An 18,142-nucleotide genomic window follows, 5' to 3' on the forward strand; every position below is an offset into this window, starting at 1 on the left:
GTACTTGCAGAGGAACTCTCCGCCCTTATCAGCGCCAATGCGGTCGAGCCCGTGCCACCCGGGCAGGAAGGGCAGGGATTCTATTCCAGGTACTTCCTTGTGGAAAAGAAAACAGGGGGAATGCGCCCCATCCTAGACCTGAGAGGCCTGAACAAATACCTGGTCAAAGAGAAGTTCAGGATGCTTTCCTTGGGCACCCTTCTACCAATGATTCAGAAAAATGATTGGCTATGTTCCCTGGATTTAAAGGACGCATACACTCACATCCCGATACTGCCAGCTCACACAGTATCTCCGATTCCGCCTGGGGACACAGCACTTTCAGTATTGTGTGCTGCTCTTTGGGCTCGCCTCTGCGCCACGAGTGTTCACGAAGTGCCTCGTGGTGGTCGCGGCGTATCTACGCAAGCTGGGAGTGCACATGTTCCCATATCTCGACGATTGGCTGGTCAAGAACACCTCGGAGGCAGGGGCTCTCCGGTCCATGCAGTGCACTATTCACCTCCTGGAGCTGCTGGGGTTTGTGATAAATTACCCAAAGTCCCATCTCCAGCCAGTCCAATCTCTGGAATTCATAGGAGCTCTGCTGAATTCACAGACGGCTCAGGCCTTTCTTCCCGAAGCGAGGGCCCACAACCTCCTGTCCCTCGCTTCCCAGACCAGAGCATCTCAGCAGGTCACAGCTCGGCAGATGTTGAGACTCCTAGGTCATATGGCCTCTACAGTTCATGTGACTCCCATGGCTCGTCTTCACATGAGATCTGCTCAATGGACCCTAGCTTCCCATTGGTGCCAAGCCACCGGGAATCTAGAAGATGTCATCCGCCTGTCCCTCAGTTGCCGCAATTCGCTGCACTGGTGGGCACTTCGGACCAATTTGACCCTGGGACGTCCATTCCAAATTCCGCAGCCCACGAAAGTGCTGACGACGGATGCATCTCGCCTGGGGTGGGGAGCTCATGTCGATGGGCTTCACACCCAGGGACTGTGATCCCTCCAGGAACAAGATCTTCAGATCAACCTCCTTGAGCTCCGAGCGGTCTGGAACGCACTGAAGGCCTTCAGAGATCGGCTGTCCTATCAAATTATCCAAATTCGGACAGACAATCAGGTTGCAATGTATTACATCAACAAGCAGGGGGGCACCAGATCTCGCCCCCTGTGTCAGGAAGCCGTCGGGATATGGCGTTGGGCCTGCCAGTTTGGCATGCTTCTTCAAGCCACATACCTGGCAGGTGTAAACAACAGTCTGGCCGACAGACTGAGCAGAGTCATGCAACCGCACGAGTGGTCGCTCCATTCCAGAGTGGTACGCAAGATCTTCCGAGAGTGGGGCACTCCCTCGGTGGACCTTTTCGCCTCTCAGACCAACCACAAGCTGCCTCTGTTCTGTTCCAGACTACAGGCACACGGCAGACTAGCGTTGGATGCCTTTCTCCTCCATTGGGGGACCGGCCTCCTGTATGCTTATCCTCCCATACCTTTGGTGGGGAAAACCTTACTGAAGCTCAAGCAAGACCACGGCACCATGATTCTGATAGCGCCTTTTTGGCCCCGCCAGATCTGGTTCCCTCTTCTTCTGGAGTTGTCCTCCGAAGAACCGTGGAGATTGGAGTGTTTTCCGACTCTCATTTCGCAGAACGACAGAGCGCTTCTGCACCCCAACCTTCAGTCTCTGGCTCTCACGGCCTGGATGTTGAGGGCGTAGACTTTGCTTCGTTGGGTCTGGCTGAGGGTGTCTCCCGTGTCTTGCTTGCCTCTAGAAAGGATTCCACTAAAAAGAGTTACTTTTTCAAGTGGAGGAGGTTTGTTGCTTGGTGTGAGAGCAAGGCCCTAGAACCTCGTTCTTGTCCTGCACAGAACCTGCTTGAATACCTTCTGCACTTATCAGAGTCTGGCCTCAAGACCAACTCAGGAAGGAATCACCTTAGTGCGATTAGTGCTTACCATCATCATGTAGAGGGTAAAGCCATCTCTGGAGAGCCTTTAGTCGTTCGATTCATGAGAGGCTTGCTTTTGTCAAGGCCCCCTGTCAAGCCTCCTGCAGTGTCATGGGATCTCAACGTCGTCCTCACCCAGCTGATGAAACCTCCTTTTGAGCCACTGAATTCCTGCCATCTGAAGTACTTGACCTGGAAGGTCATCTTCTTGGTGGCAGTTACTTCAGCTCGTAGAGTCAGTGAGCTGCAAGCCCTGGTAGCTCATGCTCCGTATACTAAATTTCATCATAACAGAGTAGTGCTCCGCACTCACCCTAAGTTCCTGCCAAAGGTGGTGTCGGAGTTCCATCTTAACCAGTCAGTTGTCTTGCCAACATTCTTTCCCAGACCGCATACCCGCCCTGCTGAACGTCAGTTGCACACATTGGACTGCAAGCGAGCTTTGGCCTTCTATCTGGAGCGGACACAGCCCCACAGACAGTCCGCCCAATTGTTTATTTCCTTCGACCCCAATAGGAAAGGGGTCGCTATCGGGAAACGCACCATCTCCAATTGGCTAGCAGATTGCATTTCCTTCACTTACGCCCAGGCTGGGCTGACTCTTGAGGGTCATGTCACGGCTCATAGTGTCAGAGCCATGGCAGCGTCGGTGGCCCACTTGAAGTCAGCCACTATTGAAGAGATTTGCAAAGCTGCGACGTGGTCATCTGTCCACACATTCACATCTCATTACTGCCTCCAGCAGGATACCCGACGCGACAGTCGGTTCGGGCAGTCGGTGCTGCAGAATCTGTTTGGGGTTTAAATCCAACTCCACCCTCCAGGACCCGAATTTATTCTGGTCAGGCTGCACTCTCAGTTAGTTGTTCTTCGTAGGTCAATTTCTGTTATACCCTCGCCGTTGCGATGTTCAATTGACCTGGGTTCTTGTTTTGAGTGAGCCTGAGAGCTAGGAATACCCCAGTCATGAGAACAAGCAGCCTGCTTGTCCTCAGAGAAAGCGAATGATACATACCTGTAGCAGGTGTTCTCTGAGGACAGCAGGCTGATTGTTCTCACCTACCCTCCCTCCTCCCCTTTGGAGTTGCGTTTTACTCATTTCTTTGCTTGTCATTCAACTGAGCGGGAACGGTCGCGCACGGGCGGGAAGACGGCCGCGCATGCGCGGTGGGCGTGCCCTGCGTGCGGGACCGCCCGCAAAGTTTTGTTCCGGTTGGTGGGGGCTGCCGTGGACGTCAACCCAGTCGTGAGAACAATCAGCCTGCTGTCCTCGGAGAACACCTGCTACAGGTATGTATCATTCGCTTATTCTGATAGTGAGGTTGCAAAAGAGACCATAGTAGATCAGGTGTCCTTAAATAAAAATAAAAAATCAGACAAAAGATTGCAAATTAATATATGAGTACACAATTCTGGAACGCATTGCCACACAACCTAAAAGCGACCTATGAACTGACCAACTTCCGTAAACTACTAAAGACCCATCTCTTCAACAATAAATATACCACAAAGATCAAAACATGTGACACTCCCACATATATCCAGAAATGTTAAGAATGCCTTCTATTATATCACTATCATGTATTCCATTACCATGCAACCCCAAATCCTTCTGTAATACCAAATGTCTATTATCTTCTCATTTCCACTATCCATGATGTATTGTAAGCCACATTGAGGCTGCAAAGAGGCGGGAAAATGTGGGATACAAATGCAAGAAATTCATAAATAATTAGGAACAACAAACATAGTTTGAAATGTCTATATGCGAATGCCAGGAGCCTAAGAAATAAGATAGGAGAGTTAGAATATATTGCACTAAATGAAAAATTAGATATAATGGGCATTTCTGAGACCTGGTGGAAGGAGGATAACCAGTGGGACAAATTCAACATGGATTTAGTGAAGGGAACTCTTGCCTCACCAATCTACTACATTTCTTTGAAGGGGTGAACGAACATGTGGCTAAAGGTGAGCCAGCTGATATTGTGTATCTGGATTTTCAGAAGGCTTTTGACAAAGTACCTCATGAAAGACTCCAGAGGAAATTGGAGAGTCATGGGATAGAAGGTAGTGTTCTATTATGGATTAAAAACTAGTTAAAAGAAAACAGAGAGTAGGGTTAAATGGTCAGTATTCTCAATGGAGAAGGGTAGTTAGTGGGGTTCTGCAGGGGTCTGTGCTGGGACCACTGCTTTTTAACATATTTATAAATGACGTAGAGATGGGAGTAACTAGTGAGGTAGGTGGGAAAATGTGGGGTATAAATGTAACAAATACATTTGCTGATGACACAAATTATTCAAAGTCGTTAAATCGCGGGAGAATTGTGAAAAATTACAAGAGGATATTACGAGACTGGGAGACTGAGCGTCTAAATGGCAGGTGATGTTTAAGTGCAAAGTAATGCATGTGGGAAAGAGGAACCCGAATTATAGCTACGTCATGCAAGGTTCCACGTTAGGAGTCACAGACCAAGAAAGGGATCTAGGTGTCGTCGTTGATGATATGTTGAAACCTTCTGCTCAGTGTGCTGCTGTGGCTAAGAAAGCAAATAGAATGTTAGGTATTATTAGGAAAGGAATGGAAAACGAAAATGAGGATGTTATAATGCCTTTGCATCGCTCCATGGTGCGACCTCACCTCGAATATTGTGTTCAATTCTGGTCGCCGCATCTCAGAAAAGATATAGTGGAATTAGAAAAGGTGCAGAGAAGGGTGACAAAAATGATATAGAGGAAAGGCTAAAGCAGCTAGGGCTCTTCAGCTTGGAGAAAAGGCGGCTGAGGGGAGATATGATAGAGGTCTATAAAATAATGAGTGGAGTTGAACAGGTAGATGTGAAGCATCTGCTTACGCTTTCCAAAAACACTAGGACTAGGGGGCATGCGATGAAGCTACAATATAGTAGATTTTAAACGAATCGGAGAAAAGTTTTCTTCACTCAACATGTAATTAAACTCTAGAATTCGTTGCCAGAGAATGTGGTAAAGGTGGTTAGCTTAACGGAGTTTAAAAAAGGTTTGGACGGCTTCCTAAAGGAAAAGTCCATAGACCATTATTAAATGGACTTGGGAAAAATCCACTATTTCTGGGATAAGCAGTATAAAATGTTTTGTACATTTTTGGGATCCTGCCAGATATTTGTGACCTGGATTGGCCACTGTTGGAAACAGGATGCTGGGCTTGATGGACCTTTGGTCTTTCCCAGTATGGCAATACTTATGTAAGCTCTGGAACTCATTGCCAGAGGATGTGGTAACAGCGCTAAATAGTAGTAGTAGTAGTATTTGCATTTAAAAAAGATTTGGACAAGTTCCTGGAGGAAAAGTTCATAGTCTGTTATTTTGAATGGACATGGGTGAAGCCACTGCTTACCCTGGGATTGGTAGTGGAATGCTGCTACTAATTGGATTTACATAAGTACATAAGTACATAAGTAGTGCCATACTGGGAAAGACCAAAGGTCCATCTAGCCCAGCATCCTGTCACCGACAGTGGCCAATCCAGGTCAAGGGCACCTGGCACGCTCCCCAAACGTAAAAACATTCCAGACAAGTTATACCTAAAAATGCGGAATTTTTCCAAGTCCATTTAATAGCGGTCTATGGACTTGTCCTTTAGGAATCTATCTAACCCCTTTTTAAACTCCGTCAAGCTAACCGCCCGTACCACGTTCTCCGGTAATGAATTCCAGAGTCTAATTACACGTTGGGTGAAGAAAAATTTTCTCCGATTCGTTTTAAATTTACCACACTGTAGCTTCAACTCATGCCCTCTAGTCCTAGTATTTTTGGATAGCGTGAACAGTCGCTTCACATCCACCCGATCCATTCCACTCATTATTTTATACACTTCTATCATATCTCCCCTCAGCCGTCTCTTCTCCAAGCTGAAAAGCCCTAGCCTTCTCAGCCTCTCTTCATAGGAAAGTCGTCCCATCCCCACTATCATTTTCGTCGCCCTTCGCTGTACCTTTTCCAATTCTACTATATCTTTTTTGAGATACGGAGACCAGTACTGAACACAATACTCCAGGTGCGGTCGCACCATGGAGCGATACAACGGCATTATAACATCCGCACACCTGGACTCCATACCCTTCCTAATAACACCCAACATTCTATTCGCTTTCCTAGCCGCAGCAGCACACTGAGCAGAAGGTTTCAGCGTATCATCGACGACGACACCCAGATCCCTTTCTTGATCCGTAACTCCTAACGCGGAACCTTGCAAGACGTAGCTATAATTCGGGTTCCTCTTACCCACATGCATCACTTTGCACTTGTCAACATTGAACTTCATCTGCCACTTGCACGCCCATTCTCCCAGTCTCGCAAGGTCCTCCTGTAATCGTTCACATTCCTCCTGCGACTTGACGACCCTGAATAATTTTGTGTCATCGGCGAATTTAATTACCTCACTAGTTATTCCCATCTCTAGGTCATTTATAAATACATTAAAAAGCAACGGACCCAGCACAGACCCCTGCGGGACCCCACTAACTACCCTCCTCCACTGAGAATACTGGCCACGCAATCCTACTCTCTGCTTCCTATCTTTCAACCAGTTCTTAATCCATAATAATACCCTACCTCCGATTCCATGACTCTGCAATTTCTTCAGGAGTCTTTCGTGCGGCACTTTGTCAAACGCCTTCTGAAAATCCAGATATACAATATCAACCGGCTCCCCATTGTCCACATGTTTGCTTACCCCCTCAAAAAAATGCATTAGATTGGTGAGGCAAGACTTCCCTTCACTAAATCCGTGCTGACTTTGTCTCATCAGTCCATGTTTTTGTATATGCTCTGCAATTTTATTCTTAATAATAGCCTCCACCATCTTGCCCGGCACCGACGTCAGACTCACCGGTCTATAATTTCCCGGATCTCCTCTGGAACCTTTCTTAAAAATCGGAGTAACATTGGCTACCCTCCAGTCTTCCGGTATTACACTCGATTTTAGGGACAGATTGCATATTTCTAACAGTAGCTCCGCAAGTTCATTTTTTAGTTCTATTAATACTCTGGGATGAATACCATCAGGTCCCGGTGATTTACTACTCTTCAGCTTGCTGAACTGACCCATTACATCCTCCAAGGTTACAGAGAATTTGTTTAGTTTCTCCGACTCCCCCGCTTCAAATATTCTTTCCGGCACCGGTGTCCCCCCCAAATCCTCCTCGGTGAAGACCGAAGCAAAGAATTCATTTAATTTCTCCGCTACGGCTTTGTCCTCCTTGATCGCCCCTTTAACACCATTTTCGTCCAGCGGCCCAACCGACTCTTTGGCCGGTTTCCTGCTTTTAATGTATCTAAAAAAGTTTTTACTATGTATTTTTGCTTCCAATGCTAATTTCTTCTCAAAGTCCTTTTTTGCCCTCCTTATCTCCGCTTTGCATTTGGCTTGGCATTCCTTATGATCTATCCTGTTACTTTCAGTTGGTTCTCTTCTCCACTTTCTGAAGGATTGTTTTTTGGCTCTAATGATTTCCTTTATCTTACTGTTTAGCCACGCCGGCTGACGTTTAGTCTTTTTTCCCTTTTTTCTAATACGTGGAATATATTTGTCCTGAACCTCCAGGATGGTGTTTTTAAACAGCATCCACGCCTGATGCAAGTTTTTTACTCTGCGAGCTGCTCCTTTCAGTCTTTTTTTCACCATTTTTCTCATTTTGTCGTAATCACCTTTTCTATAGTTAAACGCTAGCGTACTTGATTTCCTAGTTTCACTTCCTTCAATGCCAATATCAAAACCGATCATATTATGATCACTGTTATCAAGCGGCCCTCGTATCGTTACCCCCTGCACTAGATCATGAGCACCACTAAGGACTAAGTCTAGTATTTTTCCTTCTCTTGTCGGCTCCTGAACTAGCTGTTCCATGAAGCTGTCCTTGATTTCATCAAGAAATCTTATGTCCCTTACGTGTACAGATGTTACATTAACCCAGTCTATATGCGGGTAATTGAAATCCCCCATTATTATTGTGTTGCCCAGTTTGTTTGCGTCTGCTAAGCACTTGTGACCTGAATTGGCTACTCACTGTTAGATGCAGGATACTGGGCTAGATAGACCATTGGTCTGACCCAGTATGGCTAGTCTTATGTCCTTAAATTTTACGCCATTCCTCCTCCTTTTCTTCCAACTACATCCTTCCTAAATAAATTAAATTTAGATGTATTCTTTATAACCCGCCCTTATCCAGGGCGAGGTACAGTATATACACATAAAAATACAATCATCATCATTCTAAATAGACAGCCAAAAAATTTCAAAGCACAGCCTATACTTAACCAACAGTAGCAGAGAAAGCCAAACACATCAAGTGTGCAAGTGTGCTTTATGTTGAAGCTTGAAAGTCCATAAATGAGTCTCATGTTTCAAACCAGCAGGTAAATGATTCCATTCATAAGGCCCAACAATTGAAAAAGAGTCTTTTCTAGTCATTTTCAAACAAAATTGATTCATAGCAGGCACAACTAAATTCTCAGCAGTCAATGACCGCAAATGTCTCTGTGGGACATAACGCTGGATAACATTCCTGAAATACATAGTGGAATCATGAAACAAAGCATGATGAAGTAACATCTGTAACTTGAATTTCACCCTAAATGTAACCAGCAGCCACCTCAACTGCTTTAGGTGAGCTGAAACATGATCATATTTCAATAAACCAAAGACGAGGCACACAGCCGCATTCTGCACAATTTGCATTGCGTGAACACAAGTAACAGTCCCAAATATACAATTTAAAATAATCCATCACAGGCAACACCAGAGCCTCCACCACCCTCACAAAATCCACTATTGGAAGCAGATGATGTAATCTACTTAAAAGATGCAATTTTAAAAATGAGGAATGAATCGGGTGCTGAATCTGCGGACGAAAAGAAAATCCTGAATCCAACAAAACTCCCATTTCCCTGTATAGCTATATTCCAGTCATGATTCACCGTGTACCACGTCTCTATGATCATCAGTAAATGCAAGTCAATCTCTTCCCTTATAGCCTCTACATCCTGAGATTTTATTTCTCAAACTATGAACATTGATATACATAGTTTTCCATATGTTTCTCTTTGTTCCCATATCCGTAGAAAGGTTATTGCTTGCTGAAGTGGAGAAATCAGAGGAGAAAAGACTTTTAGGGATGAAGTAGAGGTTTGAGAAGGAGATTGATGTAAATGGGGAGGGATTGTGAGTGAGAAAAAGAAGCATGGGGGTGAGGAGGGGATGACAGAGACTGATAGACGTTGCAACTGCTGGAGCTTTTCTTTGATACTGTGCAACGTACTTGCTGTGCTGACTACTTGTAATCTATACTGACACCTAGTAGTTAATGGTGGGAATGCTTCCTGTCAATAACCCAATATTATAGAGCAATCATGGTAAGCAGCACTTTTTGTAGTACATTTTTAAATCAAAAATGTACTCTGTTGGTTTTAACAATTTCCTAAGTAACTGTATACTATTCAAACAATTAGAAGCCTGATTCTGTATTCCAGGAATAGAAAGGCAACTCAGTGGCCTCCCCAGAAATTTATGCCGGTCAAGTGACATGAAGGAGGTAGGGGTACTATGTAGTATACAATTTTCTATTAAGTTAGCCAGGTAGTCAGTAAAATCAGTTGGGTGGCGCACCGATTCAAAAGGTCCTAGGTAGAACACTGAACTGTATTACTGTAGTTCATTTTTGTGAAGTTTGACCTGCCTAGGTACTAAAAAAAAAAAAAAAAAACAACCTATAACATGTTGAGTTAATAAAATCTTTTAAAATATGATGATATTCATATATGCCATAAGCAGAATAATGATTTGTCGGTTCCCTCTCTCTATACTCAGTTGTGGGAGAAGGTTCATGAGCTTATGACAGGTGAACCAAAATCTATGCCTGTGTGCAATAACTAAGGGCCTCTTTTACCCAGCCGCACAGCAATACCGACAGAGCCCATTCAAAGTGAATATTCTTTGTCGGCATTGCCACACCGGGGAACCGCTAGTGTGGCTTGATAAAAAAAGGCCCTAAGTGTGTAATAATTGTTTAAGTAGCACGCTGGGCAGATAAATCATTAACCAGCTGTATAACGGTTTGTATAAGGCCTAATTTTGCATAACAATATTTAGCAAGGTATATTATGTTACATTTCTCAAGTGAAAAACATTCAGTGAATACTGATTTGAAAGTCTGTATATGCCACTCAGAGACCTGTGATATCTTTTTTTTTTAATGTATTAAAACTGCCTCTGTTTTATGAAAAATAAATGTTTAATAAAAAAAATTTCTAATTCTTACAGAGAAAATATGGTGGTAAATCTAATGAAACATGCAAAGAAAACATATGACTCTTTCCAAGATGAGTTAGCAGATTACATAAAAGTTCAACAAGCTCGAGGACTGGAACCAAAAACCTGTTTCAGAAAGACAGGGGTAGAGGAGCACCAGGAGAGTTTTGGACATGAAGAAGAAGGCGGACGTGATGATAATCACCAGGAAACAGATGTTACTTCTAAACTGGGTGTACCTTCTGACAGTTCTCATTCCTTCCCAGAAGGCTACAGTATTTCACGTACAGTAGAGAGTAAGTTGTCTGGCTGGTCTCCTGTTCAGGATAGTAACTTGAGGAGACACCATATGCAGAAGCCTTCATCTAACACAGAGCAATCTAGACTTTTGCCCTCCTCGCACAGCAATTTTTGTAGCCAGCCTAGGATAGAATTATGCAAAGACTTGAAGCAAAGCTCTTCAGCTGAGGATGACAACAGTAGCAGTAGCAGCAGCAGCAATTCCTACAGAAAAGCAAGGAGGCAGAAAAGAAAACACCAAGAAGGGAGAAGGTGCAGAAGAGATGAGGAATGGAGAAGAGAGGAGGAAACAGCAAAGAAGAAAATAAAGAAAAGTAGTGAAGAGACAGATTCGGGGAGAGATGATGAAAAACTCAAGAGCAAGAAAGAAAAACTAGAGGGAAAAGAATCTGCAAACGGGGAAAAATCAAAGCGCAGGAAAGAGAAAAAAAACAAACAGGAGACACCCCACAAAGACAAAAAACATAAAAAAGAGAAAAAGAATAAGGTCATAGACCAGAGAACTGAGGAAGAAAAACTTTGGGACGAATCTATACTGGGGTTCTGAAATGGTTTGCAAGGAAGTGAATGGCATTCTATGCAATATTTTTTTCAAGGTGTTATAAAACTGTTCCAGATATTTTTCTGCCTTTTATGTAGTTTGTAAACGCAGAGCTTTTTCTTGAAAAATCACTGTATAAATTGCTCTACTGTTAATGTCTGTGTTTCACAACTGGCCAGAGGAAACCAACTGATTTTAACATTGCAACGTATAAAAAAAACATTTCCTTATTTTTTTTCTATTTCTTTGGCAACTTTTTTATAAGGGATACATTCTTCTTTTTGTTTTGTTATTTATAAGGCACAAACCTTTGATGCAACACAGTTTTCTCTACTGCAGTACTGCTGTTAGACGTCCCCTGCAAAGGGATTTCAAACTAAGAACACTAAATCAGTTTCACGAATTCTGCTTCCAAATGTTGTGTTCCAGTGGCCTTTGCAATCTACATATATTTTTAAACCTGAACTCATATCACCTGAAATAGACAATTATCTTTAAAATACTTTGTTTTTGTATATTCAGACATGTTCTCAGCATCTGACAATTTGTTCCATTTTAGTTGGGGGTGGCGAACTAAAGTTTGATGGTGCACCTTTATTATTTTAAAAATTAAAATATAGTATGACAACTGCCTCTGTAGATAAATCATCAGAAGTACATATTGAGTAAATAGCACACATGTTTTAAAATGTTTTTTTTCTCCCCATTTTTTTTGAAACTCGAAAAAAAGTGTCTCTTGAAATGGCCAGGTTAGCATGAATCTATTTTCAAAAGCTCACAAATAGAAAATCCTAGCTATATCATTGTTTTTTGGCACACCTCACGTATGGGAGTAAAGATTGATTTATTGTGCTGCTCATATAAGATGACTTCACCAGTATGCATGCTCTTTGTAATATTATTCGTTTCACAGGTTCTTATGTTATCGCTGAGAGCATAATAAAGAGTACCTTTATTCATGTATGACATTGTTATTTTTTAAGCACAAATATTTTTGAAACAATTTTTTTTGTTGAACTTGGTAAGAGGACGTGTGCAATTAAGACAAACGTTTTGCTCTATTTCTTGCTATATTTTGTCCATTTCTGAGAGCTGCATATTAAACTTGCTGATATTAAACGTGTAACATATATAATTTTGTATGTTCTCTTATATCTTTGATTCAAAGGGATTTTCTTAGATAAATATGCCTATGGTAAGTATTAAGAATATGTAAACATGATTCAGGAAGATAGTATTTGAATTGGATTTCTTGAGATTCAGACTTTTAACTTGATGGAGTCTCCCATCATTGATGATGTATGACTTTTCAGCAGCTCCCTTTATTTTTTTTTAATTATCACGTAACATATAAACATTCATATCCAATTTAAGAATCCCAGCTCTAAACAGTAGCAAAAGTCTTACTGTAATGCAAGAATGTACGTAATAGATACCCCGTCCTCCTCCTCCCCTCATCCCCATCAGTTAGCCAAACAAGCAAACCAAATACTAAGTCTAATGGCAGGCCGCCAGCCAATTGCCAGTTCTCTCCCCTTTTTATTCCAAGTGTGTGCCCCATACCCTGAAGTTGAGTAATACTAAGGACTAAAAGACTAAAAAAGTAAAAGCCTTCACCCCCCCCAACATCCTTCTCCTTCTACCTCCTTATCCAGTCTTAGACCCACTCCATATTACAGCTTCTCAAATTTCCACAAATCCCCCCTTTTTATGGTTGTTAACTTTCTCATAAAATATATATTCCACAATCTCCTTTGCAAAGAGAGCTAATCTAGCTTCAGGGGTCTTCCATCTTCTAGCTACCTTGCATTTGGCAGCAGCAATACAATGGGTAATCAAGGTTGTGTTTGCCTTTTCTATCTCATCCTGAACAATTTCTAATAGAAAATGTTTTATACTTAAATGTATCATACCTGCGCCCTGTTAAATCCTCCAAAAACCTCACCATATCTTACTTATCCATATTGCCTCCAACACTTCCTCAGCAGAGCACTTGACATCTGAGCCCATCCTACTAGGAGTTAGGTACCATCTATAAAGTACCTTAAGACCATTCTCCACTACATATGATGAGATAAGAACATAAGTATTGCCATACTGGGATAGACCCAAGGTCCATCAAACCCAGCATCCTGTTTCCAACAGTGGCCAATCCAGGTTACAAGTATTTTTTATTTTTATTACATTTGTACCCCGCACTTTCCCACTCATGGCAGGCTCAATGCGGCAGGCAATGGAGGGTTAAGTGACTTGCCCAGAGTCACAAGGAGCTACCTGTGCAGCTGCCTGTGCCGGGAATTGAACTCAGTTCCTCAGTTCCCCAGGACCAAAGTCCACCACCCTAACCACTAGGCCACTCCTCCACAATCTGACAAGATCCCAAAACAGTATAATACATTTTATGCTGCTTATCCTAGAAATAAGCAGTGGATTTTCCCCAAGTCCATTTTAATAATGGCTTATGGACTTTTCTTTCAGGAAGCTACTACATTCTCTGACAATGAATTCCAGAGTTTAATTACACATCGAGTGAAGAAATATTTTCTCCGATTTGTTTTAAATTTACTACTTTGTAGCTTTATTGTGTGCCCCTTAGTCCTAGTATTTTTGGAAAGAGTAAACGAGTGATTCACGTCTACCCGTTCCACTCCACCCCACTCATTATTTTATAGACCTATCAAATCCCCCTCAGCCGTCTTTTCTCCAAGCTGAAGAGCCCTAGCCACTTTAGCCTTTCCTCAAAAGGAAGTCATCCCATCCCCTTTTTCATTTTCGTTGCCCTTCTCTGTACCTTTTCTATTTCCACTATATCTTTTTTAAAAGATGCGGTGACCAGAATTGCATACAATATTTGAGGTGCGGTCGCACCATGGAGCAATACAAAGGCATTATAACATTCTCATTTTTGTGTTCCATTCCTTTCCTAATAATACCTAACATTCTACCTGCTATAGTTTGGGTTCCTCAATCCCACATATATCACTTTGCACTTGCTCAAATTAAATGTTATCTGCCATTTGGATGCCCAGTCTCCCAGTCTCGTAAGATCCTCTTGTAATTTTTCACAATCCTCTCGCAATTTAATTACCTCACTAGTTACTTCCATCTCTAGATCATTTATAAACATGTTAAAAAGCAGCAGTCCCAGCTCAGACCCCTGTGGAACCCCACTATCTACCCTTCTCCATTGAGAAAACTGACTGTTTAACCCTCCTCTCTATATCTTTTAACCAGTTTTTAATCCACAATAGAACACTACCTCCAATCCCATGACTCTCCAATTTCCTCTGGAGTCTTTCATGAGGTACTTTGTCAAATGCCTTTTGAAAATCCAGATACACAATATCAACCAGCTCACCTTTATCCGTATGTTTTTTCAGCCCTTCAAGGAAGTGTAATAGATTGGTGAGGCAAGATTTCCCTTCACTTAATCCATGTTGGCTTTGTCTCATGCTTTTGAATATGCTCTGTAATTTTCTTCTTTATAGTAGTCTTTACCAATTTGCCCAGCACAAACATCAGGCCCACCGGTCTATAATTTCCCAGATCACCTCTGGAACGTTTCTAAAAAATCGGCATTACATTGGTCACCCTCCAATCTTCCGGTACCATGCTTGATTTTAAAGATAAATTACATATTACTAACAATAGTTCTGCAAGTTCATTTTTCAATTCTCTGAATACCATCTGGTCCAGGCAATTTGCTACACTTCAATTTGTCAAATTATGCCATTAGATCTTCTAGGTTTATAGAGATTTCATTCAGTTTTTCTGACTCGTCAGCTTTGAATGCCGTTTCTGACACCGGTATCTCTCCCAAATGTTGTAGGTGGCCTGATACACACTTTCACACTACTGAGAAGACCTCTCCCAGATCTAGCTCCCAATTCAGCTTATGTTGATGCTTTCCCCCCATTTGCACACTCAGAATCTTCCTCACTCCTGTTTCCAGTTTTAGAGGTTTTTTCAAAAGAGGTTTCCTCCAAGGCAATATCAGCCTTCACTTTATCCCTTTGCAAAAGGTAGCGCAGTTGTAAATAGACATAAAACTCTTTTCTATCTAGCACAAATTGCTCTTGTAATGTTTGAAAGGAATGCATGACCGAATCCTGATTCATCTTGCCAACGCTTTTCAAACCCCCATTTCAATAGGACTCTACTGAAGCTCATAAGACTCCTAAACTTAGAAAACCATTTCCAGCCACTATGGAATTACCAGGAGTCTTCCAGATTCTAAGGCACTGCTTCCCTACCCAGTCCTTGGTGCACACCCAGCCAGTCAGGTTTTCAGGATATCCACAATGAATACGCAAGAGCGATTTATTTATTTAAGACATTTATACCCCATATTATCCCAAGTTATACTGAAGCTCAATATAGCTAGCAATTGAGTTTAAGTAGGCAACAATAAGTGTACAACAATCATCTTATAATACAGTCAATATTTACATGCATTGCCACCTTAGTATGCAAATATATCTCATGCATATTCATTGTAGGTATCCTGAAAACCTGACTGGCTGGGTGTGCCCCAAAGACTGGTTTGATAAGCATTGTACTAAGGGATAACTAAACAAGGATTTATCTTTCCAGTGTACTTTTTAGGGTCCCGCATCCTTTCACTAATTGACCTCTCTGCCTTCGAATTTTTCAGTCCACACCCACTGTTTAGGTTTAGCCATATCGGGAAAAAAAAGGGGTGGGAATGACCAAAGCAATGAATCGGGTAAATCCTTTATTCATGTATATACCACCATTTGCTTGAAGACAGCTCAAAGTAGAAGCAACAAAGCTTCATTTGGCAGTGGACTCAACACAGTCTTTGTCTCAGACTGTGCCTTCATCAGGAGTCCAAAACTAGGATCAGTGTGACCTTTGTGCTAGAATAGAACAAGCAATGCTAGAGTCTGATTCTGGAGTTCTATAAACCACAAGCATCAAGGTACGCGTTTGCACTGCCAAATGCCATTCCAAGACCACCCACAATTGTATCACCTGGTAATATCATGTAAGGTTTAAGACCACCATGTCTCTGTCTCTCTTACTCCAAATATAGCACTTCTCTTCACCACTCAGAGAGGTCTCTGCTTTCAAATATAAGCAATGGGTTTCCTCTACAACACTTTCAAGCCTTCCGGAGGAATATGCACAGGGAGCATCTGACTCAAGTACAGGATCTTGGACAGCAATATCATTACTCGCTAGTTTCCGCATACAGGAATGTGATTGCTTTACCCACCTGTACAGATCCCCTGCCATTTGCATAAATAAAGGGGTGAAACTTTCCCGATAAAATCCTGATGGGTCAGGGACAATTTTTACCCCCAGGTATCTAATCCTGTGCTTTGCCTTCTTAAAGCGGAAGTTGGCACTAAACCATTCCATCTGTTGCTCAGATGCTGAAATTTTACTCTTTAAACCTAGAAAGAGCCCCAAAATCCTTTGTTCCTGAATGACCATGGGCAATGAGGTCTCAAGCCATGTGATAGAAAAGATTATATCATCTGCGAAGAGGGAAATCTTAATAAGTTTCTGCCCCTACCTGTTCTCCCATGATTCCCCCCTTGCTCTCTTTCTTGGGCTGCCAGGGGTTCCACTGACAATATAAATAGAAGTGGCAATAATAGATATCCCTGCCTGATTCCCCTAGGTAAAGAAAATGTATCTGTGTACCCATCATTTTCCTTAATTCTAGCGCTAGGGGAACTACAGAGTGCTTGAATCCAAGTTTTAAAACAATTTTGTTCCGCCCCAGGCTTTGCAAAGTTTTCAACATGAAAGCCCACTCCACCCTATCAAACTCTCTCTGCATCAGATATAATCTCCTGTTGGATGCCCCAGCACAAAACCAGACTGAATACAAACATTGCAGATGTAGTATATGAAGAACAATCACATAGCTAGCATTTTCACTAGAATCTTTACATCTGTGTTGAGAAGGGAAATGGGGCTGTATGAGCTGCGTGCCATCAAGCCCTTACCCTACTTGTGAATTCAGGCAATACCTGCCCCTTGGAATACAGTGATAAAAAAGATAGCCATATGCTTTCCCAGCAAATGAGCTTTGGTCTTATAAAATGTAGCAAACAGGCCATTTGGACCTGAAGCTCTACCCAGGTGTAATTCTTTTTTAGCCCCAGGACTTCCTCAGGGGAGATTTCCCTCTCCAAATCTGCTACTTTCTCCTCACTAAACCCCTTTAATGGAGATGCAGCCAAAAAATGTTCCATCTCATCTTCTTGAGGCTTATGTTCAGGGGTATACAATTCATTAAAAACTTTGACAAAATGTTTCAGCATTTCTTTCACCTAGTTCAGCACTCTAATTGCTGTTAACTGGTTTGCTAGTAAGCAGTTAGTTCAATTCCCTTATTTAAAGTATTCCTATCAGTCGCTGCTCAAGTCATAATGCACCTGTTCTTAATTGTCCCTAGAGGTCTGTCAGATTTTTTTTAGATGAAGGCTTGGGCTTCCCTCTTTCCCTTTGATTTTTGAAGTGGCTCACCCACATTATGAATTTCCCCTCATACTACCCCTTTAAAACCATCCCAAACCCTCACCCTCTGAAACTCCCCTTCTTACATTCAATTCAAAGTACTTCTGTATGTGCCTCTCTATACCCTGCCTAACCTCTTTTATCTAGCAAAAAATGTTTTAATTGCCAAAATGTCAGATGCTTGGGAGTGGTGCCACACTTACATACCTAAATATGGGCATACTCTGACCAAGCTGTGCCTCCCACTCTTGCTTAAATACCCTAGGACATTAGGGATTTATCAATCAAAAGTAAATCAACATAAAAATATGTATTGTATGTCATAGAGAAAAAAAGAATATTTCCTGAGCTGTGGATGTAACCCATGCCACACATATTACTCCCATCCTAATAAACTAAGGGTTGCTCTATCCTAGGATTACCATATGGCTCCAGAAAAATGAGGAGACACTGATCCAGTCCGGGTTTTGCTTCCATTGAAAGCAATGGAAGTAAAACCCAGCCTGGCTCAATCTGTCCTCATTTTTCTGGAGCCATATGGTAACTCTACTCTATCCTTTTCCCCATAATTTACCTT

General features: G+C 42.3%; 1 protein-coding gene across 1 annotated transcript in view; it reads left to right on the top strand.

Moving 5' to 3' along the window:
* Positions 1–11,754, top strand: part of KRCC1 (lysine rich coiled-coil 1) — a 123,260-nt gene extending 111,506 nt beyond the window's left edge. The window contains exon 7 of the mRNA XM_030191043.1: positions 10,242–11,754. Coding sequence (XP_030046903.1) covers positions 10,242–11,076 — 835 coding nt within the window. The 3' untranslated portion in view covers positions 11,077–11,754. The remainder of the gene's footprint in view (positions 1–10,241) is intronic.
* The last annotated feature ends 6,388 nt before the right edge of the window (positions 11,755–18,142 follow it).

This window comes from Microcaecilia unicolor, chromosome 2, assembly GCF_901765095.1.
Source record: "Microcaecilia unicolor chromosome 2, aMicUni1.1, whole genome shotgun sequence".
NCBI lineage: Eukaryota > Metazoa > Chordata > Amphibia > Gymnophiona > Siphonopidae > Microcaecilia > Microcaecilia unicolor.